Here is a 25,407-nt window from a genome sequence, read left to right as displayed (position 1 = left end):
CATACGTGAATATATATGGTTTAGGGTTGGGAATCTTGATCGTTACCAAGTTTTGGTCATTTTGGTTTCTTGTGGATAGTTGTCTCATTGGCAATCATACCACATCTTTTTTATATAAGAAACTTCCAGCTATTAACAGACCTATCAAAATTGAGAAGAAAAAAATACCCCTTGAAATTGCAAAAATATGTTTAACTTGAAAAGCATTTAAACATGCATTACTAACATTTATCACTGATAAAGAAATTTTATACTGTTACCAGGAACATATATATTGTTAGATAAACTGTTCCCAACTGTCACATTGTATTGGATTTTGACATTAAAATTGGTGTACAAAATATTTTCTGTTTTTTTCTTTCTATTAGTTTTCAAAACCCGGGATTACCCTTATCCGCTTCCGGAATCGGACCCGATATTGTATTGTGTTCTCGCGGCAGCGATTTTATTTTCAATGTTGTTTTTGACAGATAGTGAGATACGATTTTGCCCGGATTTACACATTACTCATCGGCGATTTTCTGTATAAAGCTAGCGGCTGAACAAATTGAACATCGCTGTCATGAATAGTAATGATGAAAATAAGTTAGAGATCGTTTATTAGTAAACTTTGGTAAAAATGTTTGCAAAGATATTTTTTTTTCTTCCAAGGTCCGTCGGGCATGTCGAGCGTAGCTAGTAACTTGGGCAAGTAGAAAGTCTGACTGCTTTATGGAAGGTCGCAGATATCGGACCACCTCTAATTTGAACCCCTGCGTCCAAATTGAAAACATACGAAAATTTCGTCTTCTAATTCAAAATTGCCGCCAACAGCGTAATCAGTTGAACTTATACTGACGTATATATACGTAGTTGACTACGTATTGACGACAAACAATATTCCTACAACTTTTGCAATTGGGGAAATCTAAACTACTTGTCTTTAGAGATTTTCGGCGATTAAATATTTCATACATTTGTTCTTTGACAGCTTAGCCAAAAGCTCAGGGGATAATAAACTACATAAGGATTCCTAATGTGCTCTACTTCCTATGTGCAACCAAGGATTTGTATCTGATGATAATGAGTGTGACGTGACAAGCTAATCATTGACGATGATGAATCTTAGTTTTTGGCGTTTTTCTTACTTAAAACTGTAAGTGTTCAAGGGAACAATGGTCATGTATAAAGACATTGTTAATGTCGCAATGCTCTTGTCGAAAAACAACAAGTTGATAAATCTTTGACCTCGGTGTAGCCAAAAAATAACCACTCCATAGCAAATTCTGCCAACGTCCGATTTAGGGCTATTGGTACTTTACGGAACGGAACGGAACGGAACGGAACGGAACGGAACAGATTTCATTTAGGGTATCCAAAGGGGGCATTTATCAAAATTTCGAAAAATCTTTAAAACAAAACAAACTTTAAAATTTCTGTGTTTTACGGTTTTCCATATACAAATAACACAAATGTATACTTAATTACATCTTCACAGGTGAAATGTGTAATAATGTATAACATCGGGAAATATTCTGTAGATGAATATGTCGGATTGTCCTGATAAATTATCATGAAATTAACGCATTTGCAAGTCATGCATTATGATATCTAGACTGACCTCACGTCGTCCTTTCCGACGATGATTAGAAACATTGGTTCTGATTTTAACTTTTTAAATTTATTATTCCGTTCCGTTCCGTTCCGCAAAGTACCAATTGCTCTGAGGAATTGGTATTTAACGGAATCGAACGGAAACAGACATCTTTAATGTAATTAAAGCAGTATGATAAAAAAAAAATTGTCTGACCCCTCTTTTTGCATGAGTGGTATGTGTTTTAGATAGCATTTTCGACTTGATCAATAATAAAAAATTTAACACAAAGGCAGGTTACACAAAAAGTCTTTCTCCTTCCATCGGTAATTATATTCTAAAAAAGAGGCCTTCAACAGCCCGTTCCGACGATGATTAGAGACAGTGATCAAGTTGAATCTGATTTAAACTTTTTAATTTATTATTCCGTTCCGTTCCGTTCCGCAAAGTACCAATTGCTCTGAGGAATTGGTATTTAACGGAATCGAACGGAAACAGACATTTATAATGTAATAAAAGCAGTATGATAAAAAAAAATGTGTCTGACACCCCTTTTTGCACGAGAACTAAGTGTTTTAGATAGCATTCCCGACCTGAAAAATAATTAAGAATTTAAAACAAAGGCAGCTTAGACAAAAAGTCTTACTCCTTCCATTGGTAATTATATTTTTTAAAAGAGGCCTTCCACCTCTCGTGCCGACGAGGATTAGAAACAGTAATCAAGTTGAATCTGATTTAAACTTTTTAAATATTATTCCGTTCCGTTCCGTTCCGCAAAGTACCAATTCCTCAGAGCAATTGGTATTTAACGGAATTGAACGGAACCAGACATTTATAATGTAATAAAAGCAGTATGATTAAAAAAATGTGTCTGACACCCCTTTTTGCAGAAGAAATAAGTGTTTTAGATAGCATTCCCGACCAGATAAATAATTAAGAATTTAACACAAAGGCCGGATAGACAAAAAGTCTTACTTCTTCCATTGGTAATTATATTTTTTAAAAGAGGCCTTCCACCTCGGGTTCCGACGAGGATTAGAAACAGTGATCAAGTTGAATCTGATTTAAACTTTTTAATTTATTTTTCCGTTCCGTTCCGTTCCGCAAAGTACCAATTGCTCTGAGGAATTGGTATTTAACGGAATTGAACGGAAACAGACATCTATAATGTAATAAAAGCAGTATGATAAAAAAATTGTCTGACACCTCTTTTTGCATGAGTGGTATGTGTTTTAGATAGCATTTTCGACTTGATCAATAATAAAAAATTTAACACAAAGGCAGGTTACACAAAAAGTCTTTCTCCTTCCATCGGTAATAATATTTTTTAAAAGAGGCCTTCCACCTCTCGTTCCGACGATGATTAGAAACAGTAATTAAGTTGAATCTGATTTAAACTTTTTAATTTATTATTCCGTTCCGTTCCGTTCCGCAAAGTACCAATTGCTCTGAGGAATTGGTATTTAACGGAATCGAACGGAAACAGACATTTATAATGTAATAAAAGCAGTATGATAAAAAAAAATGTGTCTGACACCTCTTTTTGCAGAAGAAATAAGTGTTTTAGATAGCATTCCCGACCAGATAAATAATTAAGAATTTAACACAAGGCCGGATAGACAAAAAGTCTTACTTCTTCCATTGGTAATTATATTTTTTAAAAAGGCCTCCCACCTCTCGTTCCGACGAGGATTAGAAACAGTGATCAAGTTGAATCTGATTTAAACTTTTTAATTTATTATTCCGTTCCGTTCCGTTCCGCAAAGTACCAATTGCTCTGAGGAATTGGTATTTAACGGAATCGAACGGAAACAGACATTTATAATGTAATAAAAGCAGTATGATAAAAAAAATGTGTCTGACACCTCTTTTTGCAGAAGAAATAAGTGTTTTAGATAGCATTCCCGACCAGATAAATAATTAAGAATTTAACACAAAGGCCGGATAGACAAAAAGTCTTACTTCTTCCATTGGTAATTATATTTTTTAAAAGAGGCCTCCCACCTCTCGTTCCGACGAGGATTAGAAACAGTGATCAAGTTGAATCTGATTTAAACTTTTTAATTTATTATTCCGTTCCGTTCCGTTCCGCAAAGTACCAATTGCTCTGAGGAATTGGTATTTAACGGAATCGAACGGAAACAGACAATTATAATGTAATAAAAGCAGTATGATAAAAAAAATGTGTCTGACACCTCTTTTTGCAGAAGAAATAAGTGTTTTAGATAGCATTCCCGACCAGATAAATAATTAAGAATTTAACACAAAGGCCGGATAGACAAAAAGTCTTACTTCTTCCATTGGTAATTATATTTTTTAAAAGAGGCCTCCCACCTCTCGTTCCGACGAGGATTAGAAACAGTGATCAAGTTGAATCTGATTTAAACTTTTTAATTTATTATTCCGTTCCGTTCCGTTCCGCAAAGTACCAATTGCTCTGAGGAATTGGTATTTAACGGAATCGAACGGAAACAGACATTTATAATGTAATAAAAGCAGTATGATAAAAAAAATGTGTCTGACACCTCTTTTTGCAGAAGAAATAAGTGTTTTAGATAGCATTCCCGACCAGATAAATAATTAAGAATTTAACACAAAGGCCGGATAGACAAAAAGTCTTACTTCTTCCATTGGTAATTATATTTTTTAAAAGAGGCCTCCCACCTCTCGTTCCGACGAGGATTAGAAACAGTGATCAAGTTGAATCTGATTTAAACTTTTTAATTTATTATTCCGTTCCGTTCCGTTCCGCAAAGTACCAATTGCTCTGAGGAATTGGTATTTAACGGAATCGAACGGAAACAGACATTTATAATGTAATAAAAGCAGTATGATAAAAAAAAATGTGTCTGACACCCCTTTTTGCACGAGAACTAAGTGTTTTAGATAGCATTCCCGACCTGAAAAATAATTAAGAATTTAAAACAAAGGCAGCTTAGACAAAAAGTCTTACTCCTTCCATTGGTAATTATATTTTTTAAAAGAGGCCTTCCACCTCTCGTGCCGACGAGGATTAGAAACAGTAATCAAGTTGAATCTGATTTAAACTTTTTAAATATTATTCCGTTCCGTTCCGTTCCGCAAAGTACCAATTCCTCAGAGCAATTGGTATTTAACGGAATTGAACGGAACCAGACATTTATAATGTAATAAAAGCAGTATGATAAAAAAAAATGTGTCTGACACCCCTTTTGCAGAAGAAATAAGTGTTTTAGATAGCATTCCCGACCAGATAAATAATTAAGAATTTAACACAAAGGCCGGATAGACAAAAAGTCTTACTTCTTCCATTGGTAATTATATTTTTTAAAAGAGGCCTTCCACCTCGGGTTCCGACGAGGATTAGAAACAGTGATCAAGTTGAATCTGATTTAAACTTTTTAATTTATTATTCCGTTCCGTTCCGTTCCGCAAAGTACCAATTGCTCTGAGGAATTGGTATTTAACGGAATTGAACGGAAACAGACATCTATAATGTAATAAAAGCAGTATGATAAAAAAATTGTCTGACACCTCTTTTTGCATGAGTGGTATGTGTTTTAGATAGCATTTTCGACTTGATCAATAATAAAAAATTTAACACAAAGGCAGGTTACACAAAAAGTCTTTCTCCTTCCATCGGTAATAATATTTTTTAAAAGAGGCCTTCCACCTCTCGTTCCGACGATGATTAGAAACAGTAATTAAGTTGAATCTGATTTAAACTTTTTAATTTATTATTCCGTTCCGTTCCGTTCCGCAAAGTACCAATTGCTCTGAGGAATTGGTATTTAACGGAATCGAACGGAAACAGACATTTATAATGTAATAAAAGCAGTATGATAAAAAAAAAATGTGTCTGACACCTCTTTTTGCAGAAGAAATAAGTGTTTTAGATAGCATTCCCGACCAGATAAATAATTAAGAATTTAACACAAGGCCGGATAGACAAAAAGTCTTACTTCTTCCATTGGTAATTATATTTTTTAAAAGAGGCCTCCCACCTCTCGTTCCGACGAGGATTAGAAACAGTGATCAAGTTGAATCTGATTTAAACTTTTTAATTTATTATTCCGTTCCGTTCCGTTCCGCAAAGTACCAATTGCTCTGAGGAATTGGTATTTAACGGAATCGAACGGAAACAGACATTTATAATGTAATAAAAGCAGTATGATAAAAAAAAATGTGTCTGACACCCCTTTTTGCACGAGAACTAAGTGTTTTAGATAGCATTCCCGACCTGAAAAATAATTAAGAATTTAAAACAAAGGCAGCTTAGACAAAAAGTCTTACTCCTTCCATTGGTAATTATATTTTTTAAAAGAGGCCTTCCACCTCTCGTGCCGACGAGGATTAGAAACAGTAATCAAGTTGAATCTGATTTAAACTTTTTAAATATTATTCCGTTCCGTTCCGTTCCGCAAAGTACCAATTCCTCAGAGCAATTGGTATTTAACGGAATTGAACGGAACCAGACATTTATAATGTAATAAAAGCAGTATGATAAAAAAAAATGTGTCTGACACCCCTTTTGCAGAAGAAATAAGTGTTTTAGATAGCATTCCCGACCAGATAAATAATTAAGAATTTAACACAAAGGCCGGATAGACAAAAAGTCTTACTTCTTCCATTGGTAATTATATTTTTTAAAAGAGGCCTTCCACCTCGGGTTCCGACGAGGATTAGAAACAGTGATCAAGTTGAATCTGATTTAAACTTTTTAATTTATTATTCCGTTCCGTTCCGTTCCGCAAAGTACCAATTGCTCTGAGGAATTGGTATTTAACGGAATTGAACGGAAACAGACATCTATAATGTAATAAAAGCAGTATGATAAAAAAATTGTCTGACACCTCTTTTTGCATGAGTGGTATGTGTTTTAGATAGCATTTTCGACTTGATCAATAATAAAAAATTTAACACAAAGGCAGGTTACACAAAAAGTCTTTCTCCTTCCATCGGTAATAATATTTTTTAAAAGAGGCCTTCCACCTCTCGTTCCGACGATGATTAGAAACAGTAATTAAGTTGAATCTGATTTAAACTTTTTAATTTATTATTCCGTTCCGTTCCGTTCCGCAAAGTACCAATTGCTCTGAGGAATTGGTATTTAACGGAATCGAACGGAAACAGACATTTATAATGTAATAAAAGCAGTATGATAAAAAAAAAATGTGTCTGACACCTCTTTTTGCAGAAGAAATAAGTGTTTTAGATAGCATTCCCGACCAGATAAATAATTAAGAATTTAACACAAGGCCGGATAGACAAAAAGTCTTACTTCTTCCATTGGTAATTATATTTTTTAAAAAGGCCTCCCACCTCTCGTTCCGACGAGGATTAGAAACAGTGATCAAGTTGAATCTGATTTAAACTTTTTAATTTATTATTCCGTTCCGTTCCGTTCCGCAAAGTACCAATTGCTCTGAGGAATTGGTATTTAACGGAATCGAACGGAAACAGACATTTATAATGTAATAAAAGCAGTATGATAAAAAAAATGTGTCTGACACCTCTTTTTGCAGAAGAAATAAGTGTTTTAGATAGCATTCCCGACCAGATAAATAATTAAGAATTTAACACAAAGGCCGGATAGACAAAAAGTCTTACTTCTTCCATTGGTAATTATATTTTTTAAAAGAGGCCTCCCACCTCTCGTTCCGACGAGGATTAGAAACAGTGATCAAGTTGAATCTGATTTAAACTTTTTAATTTATTATTCCGTTCCGTTCCGTTCCGCAAAGTACCAATTGCTCTGAGGAATTGGTATTTAACGGAATCGAACGGAAACAGACATTTATAATGTAATAAAAGCAGTATGATAAAAAAAATGTGTCTGACACCTCTTTTTGCAGAAGAAATAAGTGTTTTAGATAGCATTCCCGACCAGATAAATAATTAAGAATTTAACACAAAGGCCGGATAGACAAAAAGTCTTACTTCTTCCATTGGTAATTATATTTTTTAAAAGAGGCCTCCCACCTCTCGTTCCGACGAGGATTAGAAACAGTGATCAAGTTGAATCTGATTTAAACTTTTTAATTTATTATTCCGTTCCGTTCCGTTCCGCAAAGTACCAATTGCTCTGAGGAATTGGTATTTAACGGAATCGAACGGAAACAGACATTTATAATGTAATAAAAGCAGTATGATAAAAAAAATGTGTCTGACACCTCTTTTTGCAGAAGAAATAAGTGTTTTAGATAGCATTCCCGACCAGATAAATAATTAAGAATTTAACACAAAGGCCGGATAGACAAAAAGTCTTACTTCTTCCATTGGTAATTATATTTTTTAAAAGAGGCCTCCCACCTCTCGTTCCGACGAGGATTAGAAACAGTGATCAAGTTGAATCTGATTTAAACTTTTTAATTTATTATTCCGTTCCGTTCCGTTCCGCAAAGTACCAATTGCTCTGAGGAATTGGTATTTAACGGAATCGAACGGAAACAGACATTTATAATGTAATAAAAGCAGTATGATAAAAAAAAATGTGTCTGACACCTCTTTGTGCAGAAGAAATAAGTGTTTTAGATAGCATTCCCGACCAGATAAATAATTAAGAATTTAACACAAAGGCCGGATAGACAAAAAGTCTTACTTCTTCCATTGGTAATTATATTTTTTAAAAGAGGCCTCCCACCTGTCGTTCCGACGAGGATTAGAAACAGTGATCAAGTTGAATCTGATTTAAACTTTTTAATTTATTATTCCGTTCCGTTCGGTTCCGCAAAGTACCAATTGCTCTGAGGAATTGATATTTAACGGAATCGAACGGAAACAGACATCTATAATGTAATAAAAGCAGTATGATAAAAAAAAAAATGTCTGACACCTCTTTTTGCATGAGTGGTATGTGTTTTAGATAGCATTTTCGACTTGATCAATAATAAAAAATTTAACACAAAGGCAGGTTACACAAAAAGTCTTTCTCCTTCCATCGGTACTTATATTTTTTAAAAGAGGCCTTCCACCTCTCGTTCCGACGATGATTAGAAACAGTAATCAAGTTGAATCTGATTTAAACTTTTAATTTATTATTCCGTTCCGTTCCGCAAAGTACCAATTGCTCTGAGGAATTGGTATTTAACGGAATCGAACGGAAACAGACATCTATAATGTAATAAAAACCTGTTCTTTATATTCCTTATTAATTTTCTATTTGTAGACTGCCTACGGATTTATATTGCTCTTATGGGACCCGAGATTAAGGGGGCCAATGGGGGGGGGGGGGCCTGAACAAATATATATTTGTTTTTTATTTCAAGTCCATTACATTAAATTCCTGATAAAAAGCCATGCCTGCCGGCCATTTTTCACATTGCACGTTCCGCAAAGTACCAATTGGTCTGAGGAATTGGTATTTAACGGAATCGAACGGAAACAGACATCTACAAATGTAATAAAATCAGTGTGATAAAAAAAGGCTGACACTTCTTTTTTTGAATGAGTGGTAATTTTTTTGGATAGCATTCTCGACCTGATCATTAATAAATAATTTAACACAAATGCAGGTTACCCAAAATCCATCCATTCCTTACTATATTTTAAAATTTTCGGGAAAAAAAAATGATGAAATGGGCAAAAAAAAGTTGTCGTTAATTATTAAATTTCGGAATGAGTTGCTACATTTGTATGTCTAAAGTAATGTTGATCCTCTTGGAATTCATTTGAATGTACTTTTTAAATTGTGCTAATGAATATCATGCATGTGTATTTAAGTTAAAAAAAAAATTAAAAAAAATGTCTTGAATAAAAACAAAGCTCTCGTCAATTATACCCGGCGTCACTACAGTGGTTACAAATGAAAATATCAAAATCAACCTTTTATTAAATTAGAAGTCCGCAACTTTGACAATATACAGTGCGAATGACAAGCTTTTGATGTAGAAATACAAGTGTACTTAAACTATGACAGTGTCAATTTTTTAATTACTGTAACGGTTATTGGGTTCGGGATTGTGTACTTGTTTTTATGTTGTTCGTTCTATAAATAAAGTTTGAGTACTGCAAACGTCTCTTTGTCACAGCCAAGCTTTTTGTAGATCTCTGGTATTTGTGGTGCCAAATAGGACCCACGTTGCTTGAGAAGTGTTTCAGGCATCACATTACATTGTGTCAAACTTGCACGTCAATCTTTTGTCTGTCAAGTTTTGATCACTGTTTCTAATCATCTTCGGAAGGCCCCTTTTTTAATTTATAATTACCAATGGAAGTAGAAAGACCTTTTGTCTAACCTGTCTTTGTGTTATTTTTTATACGTCCGTCAATTTTGACGGGACGTATTATGGTATACAAATGTCCAGTGTCCGTCCGTCCGTCCGTCCGTCTGTGCGGTGTAAACAGGTCGCACCGTAACTTGAGAACGACTTATCCAAATTTCACGAAACTTAACATAGTTGTTTCTTATGATGGTCAAATGATCTGTATACTTTTTTGTGAAAATTAGATTACAACTTTATGAGTTACGGCACTTTGTAACTAAAACAGGGGTGTGTTTTTTTCACATGTCGCACCGTATCTCAAAAAGGATTCTTGATTATGGCTTAAAACTTTAAATACTTCTTATTTATATTAATCTTAATATCTGTATACTTTTTGGTGATGATTCAAAATTTAATTTTTGAGTTATTGAGTATTTTGTAAAAAAGGGGGAGGTTTTTTTTACATGTCGCACCATATCTCAAAAACGATTTATGATTATTACTTAAAACTTTACACATGTCTTTGTTATATTAATCTTAAGATCTGTATACGTTTTGGTGATGATTCAAAATTTCATTTTTGAGTTATTGAGTATTTTGTTAAAAAAAAAAGGGGGGGGGGTTTACATGTCGCACCATATCTCAATAACGATTTATGATTATTGCTTAAAACTTTACAAATGTCTTTGTTATATTAATCTTAAGATCTGTATACGTTTTGGTGATGATTCAAAATTTCATTTTTGAGTTATTGAGTATTTTGTAAAAAAAAGGGGGGGGGGGTTACATGTCGCACCATATCTCAAAAACGATTTATGATTATTGCTTAAAACTTTACACACTTCTTTGTAATATTAATCTAAAGATCTGTATACTTTTTGGTGATAATTCATTTTTATATTTTCGAGTTATTGAGTTTTTTGTAAAAAAAGAGGGTTTTTTTCACATGTTGCGCTGTATCTCTATTGCTTAAAACTTAACAGGCTAATGTTGCGTCGGGTTTCCAAATACATCTTGTACAATCTTCCTATTGAGCAGGAATAAGGAAGGAGTCCGGATATACTAAGCATGACATCCTGTACAACCCTGTGTTATTCAAAAAAGATTTATGTTTTTTCACAAGACGACGGGCGTATCATGCGCTCATGGCGCAGCTGTTTATTTAAATATTGATCAAGTCGAAATGCTATCTAAAACACTTACCACTCATTCCAAAAATAAGGGTCTGACTTGTTTTTATCATACTGCTTTTATTACATTATAGATGTTTAAATCAGATTCAACTTGATCACTGTTTCTAATCCTCGTCGGAACGAGAGGTGGGAGGCCTCTTTTAAAAAATATAATTACCAATGGAAGAAGTAAGACTTTTTGTCTATCCGGCCTTTGTGTTAAATTCTTAATTATTTATATGGTCGGGAATGCTATCTAAAACACTTATTTCTTCTGCAAAAAGGGGTGTCAGACACAATTTTTTTATCATACTGCTTTTATTACATTATAAATGTCTGGTTCCGTTCGATTCCGTTAAATACCAATTCCTCAGAGCAATTGGTACTTTGCGGAACGGAACGGAACGGAATAATAAATTAAAAAGTTTAAATCAGATTCAACTTGATTACTGTTTCTAATCCTCGTCGGCACGAGAGGTGGAAGGCCTTTTTTAAAAAATATAATTACCAATGGAAGGAGTAAGACTTTTTGTCTAAGCTGCCTTTGTTTTAAATTCTTAATTATTTATCAGGTCGGGAATGCTATCTAAAACACTTATTTCTCGTGCAAAAAGGGGTGTCAGACACATTTTTTTTTTTATCATACTGCTTTTATTACATTATAAATGTCTGTTTCCTTTCGATTCCGTTAAATAACAATTCCTCAGAGCAATTGGTACTTTGCGGAACGGAACGGAATAATAAATTAAAAAGTTTAAATCAGATTCAACTTGATCACTGTCTCTAATCATCGTCGGAACAGGCTGTTGAAGGCCTCTTTTTTAAAAGATAATTACCGATGGAAGGAGAAAGACTTTTTGTGTAACCTGCCTTTGTGTTAAATTTTTTATTATTGATCAAGTCGAAAATGCTATCTAAAACACATACCACTCATGCAAAAAGAGGTGTCAGACAATTTTTTTTTATCATACTGCTTTTATTACATTAAAGATGTCTGTTTCCGTTCGATTCCGTTAAATACCAATTCCTCAGAGCAATTGGTACTTTGCGGAACGGAACGGAACGGAATAATAAATTTAAAAAGTTAAAATCAGATTCAACTTGATCACTGTCTCTAATCATCGTCGGAACCGGCTGTTGAAGGGCTCTTTTTTAAAATATAATTACCGATGGAAGGAGAAAGACTTTTTGTGTAACCTGCCTTTGTGTTAAATTTTTTATTATTGATCAAGTCGAAAATGCTATCTAAAACACATACCACTCATGCAAAAAAAGGTGTCAGAATTTTTTTTTTATCATACTGCTTTAATTACATTAAAGATGTCTGTTTCCGTTCGATTCCGTTAAATACCAATTCCTCAGAGCAATTGGTACTTTGCGGAACGGAACGGAATAATAAATTTAAAAAGTTAAAATCAGAACCAATGTTTCTAATCATCGCCGGAAAGGACGACGTGAGGTCAGTCTAGATATCATAATGCATGACTTGCAAATGCGTTAATTTCATGATAATTTATCAGGACAATCCGACATATTCATCTACAGAATAGTTCCCGATGTTATACATTATTACACATTTCACCTGTGAAGATGAGATTAAGTATACATTTGTGTTATTTGTATATGGAAAACCGTAAAACACAGAAATTTTAAAGTTTGTTTTGTTTTAAAGATTTTTCGAAATTTTGATAAATGCCCCCTTTGGATACCTTAAATGAAATTCTGTTCCGTTCCGTTCCGTTCCGTAAAATACCAATAGCCCGATTTAGCCAATCAAAATTCGTATAGTTTCGAAAATGACGTAATAGATGAGATTTCAATGCAATCACCAAAACTCTTCAAAAATGATTTGAAATTGCATAAACCTATCCGCGTTGGGGGTTATGGCTCAAAATTTTTTATAATTAGTGGTAAAAAAGTGGAAAACTAGGTTTTTCTGGTCAATGGACAATTAAAAAGTTAAAGGCAGTGTAAGGGAGGTAAGTCTAAAACATTTAAAATTTAATTGGTATGTTTCGGATTTACCTCCCTTACACTACTTGTAAATTATGTATAAAAAAATGTCAGGTTTTGGACTAATTGCATGAAAAGTGAGTGGTAGATGTTTTCAATAAAAAAGAAAATCCAAATTTTCAAAAGATCTTGACAATTGTTTTGTTTCTGAAATAAAACAGCTTGACACAGCTCTGATTTTCGATTGGGATCCAATTTTTGACAAAATCAGAGCTGTGTCAAGCTTGATTATTCTGTTCATATTTTTGAGTTCGTATAAAGCTGCATGCTGCTGAGCACCTGGTTGACTGAAACTAAAGCAAGAGTATAACAGCTGCATTATTTCATCCGTCAATTGTACATAAAAATATCAGGTGAGCAACACAGCTCCTTGGAGCCTCTAGTTTGCTTTAACATGAAGGATATAGGAAATTAAGATATGGATGTCAGAATTTACCAAACGAAAGACTGACTGTAATGAGCTTTTCCTTTATGGTATCCTTATGTGTTATCTGGCCAATATACAGTCAGAATAGTTATTATTTAAAAAAAATGCACAAATTAATATCACATTTTACTGATTACAATTGTTCAATAACATAGGAGAATCTTTTCAAATGGGTTCATCCTGTCCCAAGTCATGATCAGGAGCTGAGTGAGTGGTTGCCATTTGTTTGCGATACAATTTTTTTTTCGTACCTTATTTTTTGTGTAGGCTGTTAGTTTTATTGTTTCTCATTTGAATTGTTAACATTTGTCATTTCACAGCCTCTTATAGCTGACAGTGCTGTATGGCCTTTGCTCATTGTTGAAAGCTGTGTGGTGACCTAGCTATGGTTGTTAATTTCTGTATCTTTGGTCTCTTAATCATACCACATTTTCTTGTTTACATGGGCGTATGACATTTGCTCCGATTTTGAAAATTTTCATTCTTTCATTTGCGCCGATTTCATTTTTAGCTCACCGGGACCGAAGTCCCGAGTGAGCTTTTCTCATCACTTGGCGTCCGTCGTCCGTCGTCCGTCGTCCGTCGTCCGTCGTCCGTCGTTAACTTTTACAAAAATCTTCTTCTCTGAAACTACTTGGCCAAATTAAACCAAACTTGGCAACAATCATCATTGATGTATCTAGTTTAAAATTTGTGTTTTTTTACTCGGCCAACCAATCAAGATGGCCGCCATGGTTAAAAATAGAACATAGGGGTAAAATGCAGTTTTTGGCTTATAATTCAAAAACCAAAGCAGATCTGACAAGGGGTAAAATTGTTTATCAGGTCAAGATCTATCTGCCCTACAATTTTCAGATGAATCAGACAACCCATTGTTGGGTTGCTGCCCCTAAATTGGTAATTTTAAGGAAATTTTACTGTTTTTGGTTATTATCTTGAATATTACTATAGATGGAGATAAACTGTAAACAGCAATAATGTTCAGCAAAGTAAGATTTATAAATAAGTCAACATGACTAAAATGGTCAGTTGACCCCTTAAGGAGTTATTGCCCTTTATAGTCAATTTTTAACCATTTTTCGTAAATCTTAGTTAACTTTTTCAAAAATCTTCTACTCTGAACATACTGGGCCAAATTTTACCAAACATAGCCAGAATCATTATTAGGCTATATAGTTTATAAAATGGTGTTTTGTGACCGGGCAAACCAACCAAGATGACTGCTATTGCTAAAAATAGAGCTTAGGGGTAAACTGCAGTTTTTGGCTCATAACTCAAAAACCAAAGCATTTAGAGCAAATCTGACATGGGGTAAAATTGTTTATCTGGTCAAGATCTATCTGCCCTGAAATTTTTAGATGTTTTGGGTTATTATCTTGAATATTATTATAGATAGAGATAAACTGTAAACAGCAATAATGTACAGCAATTTAAGACTCAAAAATAAGTCAAAATGACCAAAATGGTCAGTTGACCCCTTAAGGAGTTATTGCCCTTTATAGTCAATTTTTAACCATTTTTCGTAAATCTTAGTTAACTTTTCAAAAATCTTCTATTCTAAACATACTGGGCCAAATTTTACCAAGCATAGCCAGAATCATTATTAGGCTATCTAGTTTATAAAATGGTGTTTTGTGACCGGGCAAACCAACCAAGATGACTGCTATTGCTAAAAATAGAGCTTAGGGGTAAACTGCAGTTTTTGGCTCATAACTCAAAAACCAAAGCATTTAGAGCAAATCTGACATGGGGTAAAATTGTTTATCTGGTCAAGATCTATCTGCCCTGAAATTTTTAGATGTTTTGGGTTATTATCTTGAATATTATTATAGATAGAGATAAACTGTAAACAGCAATAATGTACAGCAATTTAAGACTCAAAAATAAGTCGAAATGACCAAAATAGTCAATTGACCCCCTAAGAAGTTATTGTCCTTTATAATCATGATAATCAATTTTTAACAATTTTTATAAAATTTGTAAATTTTTACTAAAATTTTCCACTGAAACTACACAGACAAGTTCATTATAGATAGAGATAATTGTAAGCAGCAAGGATGTTCAGTAAAGTAAGATGTACAAACACATCACAATCACCTAAACACAATTTTGTCATGAACTGTCTGCTTCCTTTGTTCACATATACCAAGATGAGCGACACAGGCTCTTTAGAGCCTCTAGTTTCATTTGCGCCGATTTTTCATTTGCTCCTAATTAGATTTACAGGTAAATTAATACTTGTACATGTACTGTACCATTGGTAAAATTTGGTTCTAAATGTTTTTCGTTTATGTTTAAGATAATTTTGATTCATATTAACTTCATTGTAACATGATAGACATATTGCACACTGAAACGAGCAGAGGAGACAATTCTTTAATCATCAAGGGCCATACATATCGGAAGATAAATGTCCTGAAATATAACAACATATCTTACTAATGTACTATAAAACTGAGTAAAGCCAGAGTCACCACGGATTTTATTGTCAAAAGACAGATCAAGCATAAATATGTGGCAGATGTCCTAAAGACAGAGGCTAAAGAACTACGGTTACGGTCAGGGAAAATGTCTGGAGATGTATCTTTTAGGCCTTCTTCCACCTCCCCACTGTGAGCAGGGGACAACAGTTATATACATGTTATGATTGACAATTCATAAATTAATACAAGTGGCTAATGGAAGAGGTCTATAATATTAAATGCAAAATAACATGACTTGGATGGAGAGTTCTCTCATTGGCACTCAAATAACATCTTATTATATCTATTTACCTGTAATTTACCTGTAAAAAAATCGGTGCAAATGAAAGAAAATATCGGCGCAAATGAAAGAAAAATTGGCGCAAATGATGAGCAGATCGGCGCAAATGCAAAACGCCGGTTTACATCAGTAATGACCAAACTCAATAGCTCAATTATATAATATGAAATTAAATTTGACGATGAAATGTGTATAATGTACATAAAATAAACCAAACAAAATAACAGATATCGTTGTTGATAGACATTTATATATAAGATGGTCACAACTCTAGTCTTATCTCCATCTCTAAGTCCATTTTACAGTGTCAATCAATTTAAAACTTGTACATTGATTAATTGTCAATTGTGTGTACCCTTATGACATTGAGTATCTGATTTATTTCCAGATGTTCCAGATTCTAGAACATTCGATGTGAATTTGATGATACTTTTACTAAGGCACTTGAATGTAATCACCCCTCCTCTTAGTGGATTTGACAGTCTTCCTTCAGCAAAAGACGTGACTCCAGCTGCAGATTTGGCAAGGATTAAACACTACAGAAATCAACAGTCTCATCTAGATGATGACAAAAGAGACACAGGGTTCTTCAATACTGCTTGGAATGATATAACTAATGTATGTATTTAGGTTCATTTAACTGATTTTAGGTGAAATTAGCAATTCATATTTTAAAACACAAAGACAGAAAATGTTGAAAGCAAAACTTCTCAATTTTAATTTTAATTGTGGTTAATATATATATTGTCTGCTCTTTGGTTATGTTGTTGTCTCGTTGATACATTCCCCATTTCCATTTTCAATTTTATGTTGTGTGCAACATATACAAGTTATCATTTCATACAAATTAAAATATATAAAAAAAAATGTTCAAATTATAATTTGTATTTTGATTCGACTTTACAAATTACAATTTGTACAAAATTTGATTAAAATTCACTTAAATGTACAATTAATAATTTTAGATACGGATTTTGTTATAAAAAAGCATTGATACGCTCTTGAGCAAAAACAAAAAAAAAGAAGAGAGAAACTAAAACATACTAAAAGATCAATAATACAAGATCAACACTCACACTGATGAATTGAAATAATGAATTACTACCTTCAACATTCTGATAATTTCCATTCTGTTTTTGTTGTTAGATTATATAATAATTTGGTTTTGATCTAGAGGACAGACAGCTTGCTTCCTTGTTGTGTGTTCCTGGCACTTATGATTGGTGTTTAAAATCAATACACTTAATCGCTATTTATTCCATTCCGGATAAGTTCTAAAATAACACAACTTTTTCATCCAGTTGAAGCTATCTGGAACCCTGTTTGAACAATTCACCATGCATGATACTTTTTAATGAGACCTGTTTAAACTACCGTAAATACTTCAAACAAAATATTTTCTTACTTCAATTTTATTTTCGAAAAAAGTGGATCATACTTTATCAAAGTTTCTTGATGATCACTTTCTAAAGTTTTACCTCCCTCAGCTCACTGCTGATGACCTCCATTTTTGGCCCGCGTGACCTAAACAATGGACTCAATAACGATAAGGTGTATTGATGTTCTCAATGTCACTGAGGTTAATTTCTAAATCACTATAAAAGTTGTCACTGAGGCCGATTTCTAATATATTCAGAATTGTACCTTGGGCCAATTTTTATTTACATAATAATGTGTTTAACATGGACCACGCGAAAATAGTAGCCAGGGTGAGAGACAATAGTGCACGACCCTGGCTACTATTTTCCATAGTCAATGTTAAACACAACATTATAATATTATTATATTGTTTGGCTTTATAAATGTTTTGATATGAGCGTCACTGATGAGTCTTGTGTAGACGAAACGCGCGTCTGGCGTACTAAATTATAATCCTGGTACTTTTGATTACTAATTATACTGACTTTTAACTATTTTGAATAGTGACAGTAGTGTATTTCAATGTAAAAAAATGTAACTCTGCATATACTTGTATTTATACTGCAACTAGTTGTGTTTTAATAAGTTCCTATTAAATATAGAAGCAAAGCTATATTTTGGATAATGTCAATTTCATCATGAAACACTTTTTCCACATTCAGAGGTCCAATAAGGGAAAAAAAGGTTTGACGTTTGTGTTACTATTAAAAAAGCTATCATTTTATTTATATAAGTTGCAGTATAGAACAATACTCATATAACTCAATTACTTACAAAAAAAACCAATGATATCGGATCATAACTATTTATGTGTAAACAAATGACTTCTAAAGTTTTCAAACAACGTTGGCTTCAACTACAGTAAGCAGAAGTACACAAAGAACAAAAAAAGTTCTAACAGAAACTACAGTATTTAAAAGTCTCTTAAAATGTTAGAAAAATTAAAATAAATATATGGAAAGCCTCAGCTGTCATATATTAGAGATTTACAAAACGTTATGCTGAAGCTTAAAATGTAAAGTTATGACAACGTGGTGTTGAACTGAGTCATCAAAATGCTAACTCTGAATTACAATATGCTCAGTTGAATTTGCGCAATGTTGACTTGCAATGAAAAGTGCTGTAGTCGTGATAGTATAATGCTAAGTCACGATGTTGTGATGATAAGCTGAACACACGTTACGTTGAGTTAAAAGTAAATGATGTGAAGTTGACGTTGCATGATGTTAGCTTACAGATTGATAATGCTCTGTCATCCACTTCGATTGCTATGATAACAAATAAATTGAACAGCTACAATGTATGGTGCTGACTTGTTATTAATAAATGTTTAGCTGAAATAGTATACATTATCATATACTTGTATAAAATATTACTAAAATTTTACAGTTCGATAACATTTGAAAATATCAAAAGGCTATAAAAGGATTGCTAGGTTTATTAACCAGATTCCTAAGAATTTCCATAGCGGGCTGATAAAGGTACCTTTATTGACTGCTTCCGGAATGTTATCGCATGCCTTTCCGTTAATTTCCGTGACGTTTATCACATGCAACTTCGTGCATTTCCGGAAATTGTTTGAAATCGACAACAGAACGCGGAAAACGGCAAGTGACTTTTCACAAAATTGTCGCGGAGCAAAAATGAATTTAGTTAAACATGTTTTGAAAGACATAATTGAGGTGGCAATATTATTGAAGAACATGATAGTTGTTGTGTCAAAACAAATTAAATGCTTACTATATTAATAAAACAATTAAAAAAAAAAGTAAAGAATTTGTTTTGGTTGTCTGTAAATATTTTCTGAAAGTGCAAAGACAAACAAAATTAAATTTTAATAGTTCTTGTCTGTATATCTTCTGCTGAAGTATATGATAAAAAGATAATTACATGTCATTTTTCATATCAGACCCTTTATCGGCCCTCGTTCATGATATCAGCCCTCGAGCCTGTGGCTCTTGGGCTGATATCACAACCTTGGGCCGATAAAGGGTTTGATATGAAAAATGCCATGTAATAATCTATACTTATCTCATTGTGATATTGCGATAGGTCTATCATGTAATCTGTTGAATACACCATGATGTACAGTTGAAAGTACATGATGTTAAGTTAAGATAAAACGATGCTACACCACTATATTGAAACGAAAGGCCCATCATACAATGTGTTGACTTAAAACAACGCGATGCAACGTTGAAAGTACATGATGTTAAGCTAAGATATCACGGTGGTTTATCAGTATAATGTCAAGATGGGCTTACAATACAATATGCTCACTCGAAACTACAAGACGTACAGTTGAAATTTTGTAATGTTAAGCTATGATACTGATAGCATGATGTTATATCAATTTAATGTCACGATGGGCTTACCATACAATATGCTCACTCGAAACTAAAAGACGTACAGTTGAAATTTTGTAATGTTTAGCTAAGATTGCATGCTATTATATCAATATAATGTCACGATAGGCTTACCACTGACACGATATGTTCACTTAAAACTACACAATGTTTAATTGAAAACATGGGTTGTTAAGCTATGATAGTATGTTATTATATTATTTGAATGCCACGATAGGCTTACCATACACTATGCTCATTTAAAACTACACAGCGTACAGTTAAAAGTATGTGATATTGAGCTATGATAGCACGATGTTATATCAGAATAGTGTCACGATGGGCTGGCCATACAATATGCTCATTTAAAACTTCACGACGTACAGTCGGAAGTACGTGTTGCTGAGCTAAGACAGCACGATGTTATATCATTATGACGTCAAGAGAGGCTTATCATAAAATGTGTTGACTTTGAACTACACGATGTAAATTTGAAGTAGTTTGGTCTTGACTTGGAACAGTAAAATGTTAAGTACGTGAAGTCGAAATAAAACAATGATAGGATGACATTTTTAGTGTTGACTTCGAATATAGTACAAATGTTAGATCGTTTTTATGTTAAATTGAAAGACAATAATGATGCGTAAAACATTACAGAATTATGTGAATTGAAACTGCAATTTTATGGAAAAGAATGAGCGACAAATCCCAGGATTTTTCTTCTTCACTTGCAAGTTGATGAATATTAATGAAATTTAACTCAAGAGGCAAAATGATATACAAAGAACGTTTTCAATAAATGTATAAGTACCCATCGCTTTATATTACACTTGGATACAGTTTTGCAGTATATTTTACATGTTTTCTTTGGATTTTTTTCATGATTTAAACCCAGAGTTTTTTTTATGAACAATATTTAACTTGAGAATATATTTATTTATGTTGTGTGTTAATATATACAACAAAGTTTTGTGGCTTTATATAAGACTTATGACTGTAAGGGTAAAATTTTTACTCATATAAAATCACATCTATGTAAAGCCTCGGTCACACCTTACTGGATACGACGAACGGACGCCTAACGGATGAAAATAAAAGTTGTCCGTTGACAAAATTGTTATCCGTTGTGAGTCTGTTGCTGTTCTGACCAACTAAAACTGAGACGTACCGGACAGAACGGATGCCGATGTACATCCAACGGACGAGTATTGCATAAAACGGACACCTAACGGAAGCGTACTGGATAAAACGGATAAACAAGATATAAGAAAAAATTAAAGGCGACAATATTAATACATGTAAACGCATTAATATTGAAAACGTTTTGTGTAACTGCATGGTTTTGGTTTGTTCTTCAAAATGCTGCTAAAGGGCAGTGTCTGGCCTGAATACATGTAACAGCTGCTTGATTGTGAAAATGTGCCCTTACTTTAAGATCGATTATGAATAATAAGAATTCACAAATCTTAAGAAATCTAATTGGCATTTCTGGTGAGAAATTTTCAATTGGCATTTATCCGTTTACCGTGCGTTTTATCCATTTTGTAGTCCGGTAGAAGTCCGTTTCACATTCGTTCAACATCCGTTTTATCCGTTAGAAGTCGGTTGGTGAATTTATCTGCCAGACCTCCAACGGATGTATAACGGACACGTAACGGATACAAAACGAACACGAAAAGGACAAGTACCGTACAAAACGTACATTTCATCCGTTGGACGTCCGTTCAAAGTTTTGAACATGCTCAAAGTTTTCCACCCGACAGAACGGACGTCGACGGATATGGACGGACGCATAACGGACATGAACGGATTAAAAAAAGCTATCCGTCAGGCGTCCGTTCAAGCTATCCGGTCAGATGTGACCAAGGCTTAAGAGTTATCAGAGCATTTGTTATTACCACTCCTCTTCCGCGAAATAAAATATAAGAATCTGGAGTCCTAATCTAAAAAAAACAAAGATCAACTGATATGACAAATAATACACTAAAACGAAGGACTGAGAGGGTCAGAGCTATATGAGAATGTGTCCCTCCCCCAGGCCTTGTTAGAGGTATCTGAATGTTTTTTTCCAAGAAATAAAACAAAAGAATCTGGACTTAATCAAAACAATTTCCATAAATCCGTAAAAGACGGTTTGTTGACTAGTGTGTTAAAAATTCGGCTTAGCAAGCAAAATATGTCTTGTACAGATCCAAGATTTATTCATATTCATATCACACTTACATTCTCTCGTCCTCATATGCATGTAATATTTGCCACTGTACATAACCACAAATACTTTATCATCTCTTTTTTTTTTATGAAAAGGAGCCTATTACTCCTATTTACTTTTATAAATTGTTATTTGGATGGAGAGATGTCTCATTGATCCCCATACTACATCTACCTATATCAACTTTGAGCACGTTTACAGATTTGACACCCTGTAATTCATGTTTTCTGGAGTTCCTTGAAAATTATAACACATTCCTTCTTTAGTTGCAAAATCGCCAAGTGACGGGTGCCACGTACAAAATAGGATCTGCTTACCCTTCTGGAGCACCTTAGATGACCCCTTTATTAGGGTTTACGGTGTTGCTTAGTCTTTGGTTTTCTATGTTGCGCCTAATATACTGTTGTTTGGTTTTTGATGTTTTTTTCTGTCGTTTATTTCGGCTGATGAGTTTTTGTCAGTTTGGGTAAGAGTTTTACTATCCCTTTTGTATCTTTCGCCTTCTTATATCCATTTTTGTGTATTTTGATTCATTTCATTTTCAATTCTTCTCTCCCCCTGAACAGTATAATAGATAGCTAATTGAAAACAGAAACCCTTTTCAACAAAGGAAATCTACAAGTAACTCGACGTGACCGAAATTGAGAGAAATTGCCCTTAGGGTAGATCGGGTGTCTTCCACCATCTTATATTCTTTATTTATAACTTATAAATATTAATATTTTTGCATTGGTGATGATTTTTTGTTGTTTTTTTTAAAAAATATATTGGCATTTTAAGGGGAGGTAACTCTAAAACAGTGCATTTTCTGAAGGACATGGAAGTTTCATATTTTGTTTTTTAGCCTGGAAAAACGTACGGTGACGCTATCTTTTCTTTTGATATTCTGAAAGCATTTTCCTTCAGTATTTAACAATTCTATCATTATGCTTAGTTTCTAATCCCAAAATGGTGTTTTTTCCTGTATAATCCATACAAAATGTGTCATTTTGTCATGTCCTGTAGCTTGAGAAAATGCGCGGTGACCTATCATTTTTATTATATTTTTCAACATTTATCAATAGATACTATACCATCTTATATTCTCATATAGCACAACAGTATCGATCTAGATCTAAAAAAAATATACAAATTTTGAGAGAGGAATCATGGTTACTCATATCTAGCACTTTTCATCGTGATGAACGGAAAATTATGTGATTTATCTTATTAAGGAGGTATGGGTGTCTTCCTCCATCTTGGATTGTAAAAAATAGAGAACCAAAGGTTCAGATTTTCTATTAAGTCAGCAAAATTTGATGCAGGAATGCAGATATTTAATGTGAATTTTCATTTAAAAGAACCAATTTATAAGACTATAACTTATAAATATTAATATACGTTTTGGCAAAGTATGAAAAAATTCTATAATTTTTATTTTAGCCTCCCATACCACCTTAAAACGACTATTTGTTGTTGAATACAGAACGTTTTTTGCATATTTTAAAACTTTTCCATATAAGGGGAGATAACTCGGATAACATTATGTTTTTGTCGGATTTTTTTTTTTTTTTTTGCCATGGCATTGTCACTCAGTCTATTTTCGACTTGTGAGTTTGAAATCCCTTTGGCTTATTTCGTCTCTAATGATGGAATGTGAACTAGGTTCATGTACTTTATCTATTTTGTTTTGTAAACAGAAAACAAGTCTCGTGATCCCAATTTTTATTTTTATAGTTAATACAAAATTTGACAATACATGTATAACCTGTAGCTTGCAAAACGCTCTGTGGCCCAAACTTTTTATTACGTTTTTCAAAAAAGAATAAACTACATTTTGGCATATGATTAAAAAATCTACTGATTTTGATTTAGACCACACTCATGAAAACTATAAGAGAAAGATAGAGAGAGAGAAACTGTTGACATAAAATCCACAAATTAATCAAAGCAATACCAAAATGATTCATATATAAAAAAAAGAAGATGTGATATAATTGCCAATGAGACAACTGTCCACAAGAGACCAAAATGACACAGACATTAACAACTATAGGTCACCGTACGGCCTTCAACAATGAGCAAAGCCCATACCGCATAGTCATGCACTTTATCAAATTTAACAGGTTTTCTTTCTTTTTCTTTGAAAACACATATAGATAGAGAGAAGCTGTAAAAAACCAAGAAAATCACTATAGTCAAAACAATAAGTGACGGAAATCATTAATTGTCTTCTTATTATAAGTTATAGAGGTCATTGTCCATTAATTATTTTACCAATTTAAAAAAAATAGATATTCCCCGAGTGGATATACAGATAAAACTGGGCACTATCTTACTTGGTGCTGGAAAATTTTTTGGCACTGCTTTAAATGATTTTTTTTTAGAAAGCTGACGATTTATACTGGAGGCTCTAGGTCAAATTTAATTAGGTTTCATAGACTGCATGTATGAGCGAAAGGTATACAACATAATCTACCATACTGTTTATGGTTGGGTTGGTCCCATACAGTAGCTAGATTCTCCCACCTATCAATTCATCCATAGTGATACATTAGAATTTCATAGATTATTATTCAACTAATAATTTCATTATATTGTTTGGTGGTGTTGTTGGTTTTTTTTTTTGGAGTGGGTGAGGTCACATTCTGTTTTACAGTTATATTCTTTAGCATATCATTTATCAGATCTGTTGGGTTTGATTTTATAAAATAAGTCCATATTAATTTCTTTTATTTTGGGGAAAAGGGGGTAGTATTAAATTAAAATTATCTGATAACTCTGACACGGATGTGGTGTTATAAGCTTTAACCTTAATAGATCATTTCTCAGAACATTTGAATTTTCTGAGAGGGCATAAGACTTTGTATTCCCTGTCAGTAGTATATATTTTTTATCGTGTAAAAGGAATTTATACGAGAAAAAAAAACCTAATCACATGAGGATTATTAAAAAAAGTCGTTTAGTCTTTACACTGAAAAATTAACAGTTAAAAAGCTTATTATGTAAACACTGTATGAATAAACGGGAATGTGGGTTATGCATAACTGGAACAGCAATCCAATGACGAAAAAATATCAAAACACAAAGTGAGGGTAACAAATTAAACAGATTTCTTCAAAAAATTGTTATTAAAATCGAATTCTTAAAAATAACGAAAAACATTAAGTTATGACAATTACCGACGAGGTTCCTGACGTGGAACAGATACACTGAAGTATGATTGCCACAATATTATGTTGTATATGTATATATATATATATTAACACACAGCAAAGATAAATATTTTCTTAAATATTGTTCATAAAAAAAAAGTCTGGG

At 33.3% G+C, this 25,407-nt stretch overlaps 1 protein-coding gene across 1 annotated transcript in view; it reads left to right on the top strand.

Moving 5' to 3' along the window:
* LOC134709890 (uncharacterized) overlaps positions 1 to 25,407 on the top strand; it is a 214,468-nt gene that overhangs the window by 14,751 nt on the left and 174,310 nt on the right. Inside the window, exon 2 of the mRNA XM_063570018.1 lies at positions 16,520 to 16,749. Coding sequence (XP_063426088.1) covers positions 16,520 to 16,749 — 230 coding nt within the window. The remainder of the gene's footprint in view (positions 1 to 16,519; positions 16,750 to 25,407) is intronic.

The sequence above is a fragment of the Mytilus trossulus genome, chromosome 3 (genome assembly GCF_036588685.1).
Source record: "Mytilus trossulus isolate FHL-02 chromosome 3, PNRI_Mtr1.1.1.hap1, whole genome shotgun sequence".
NCBI lineage: Eukaryota > Metazoa > Mollusca > Bivalvia > Mytilida > Mytilidae > Mytilus > Mytilus trossulus.
The sequence above is the reverse complement of the archived record's forward strand: the minus strand, read 5'-3'. Positions and strand labels throughout refer to the sequence as shown.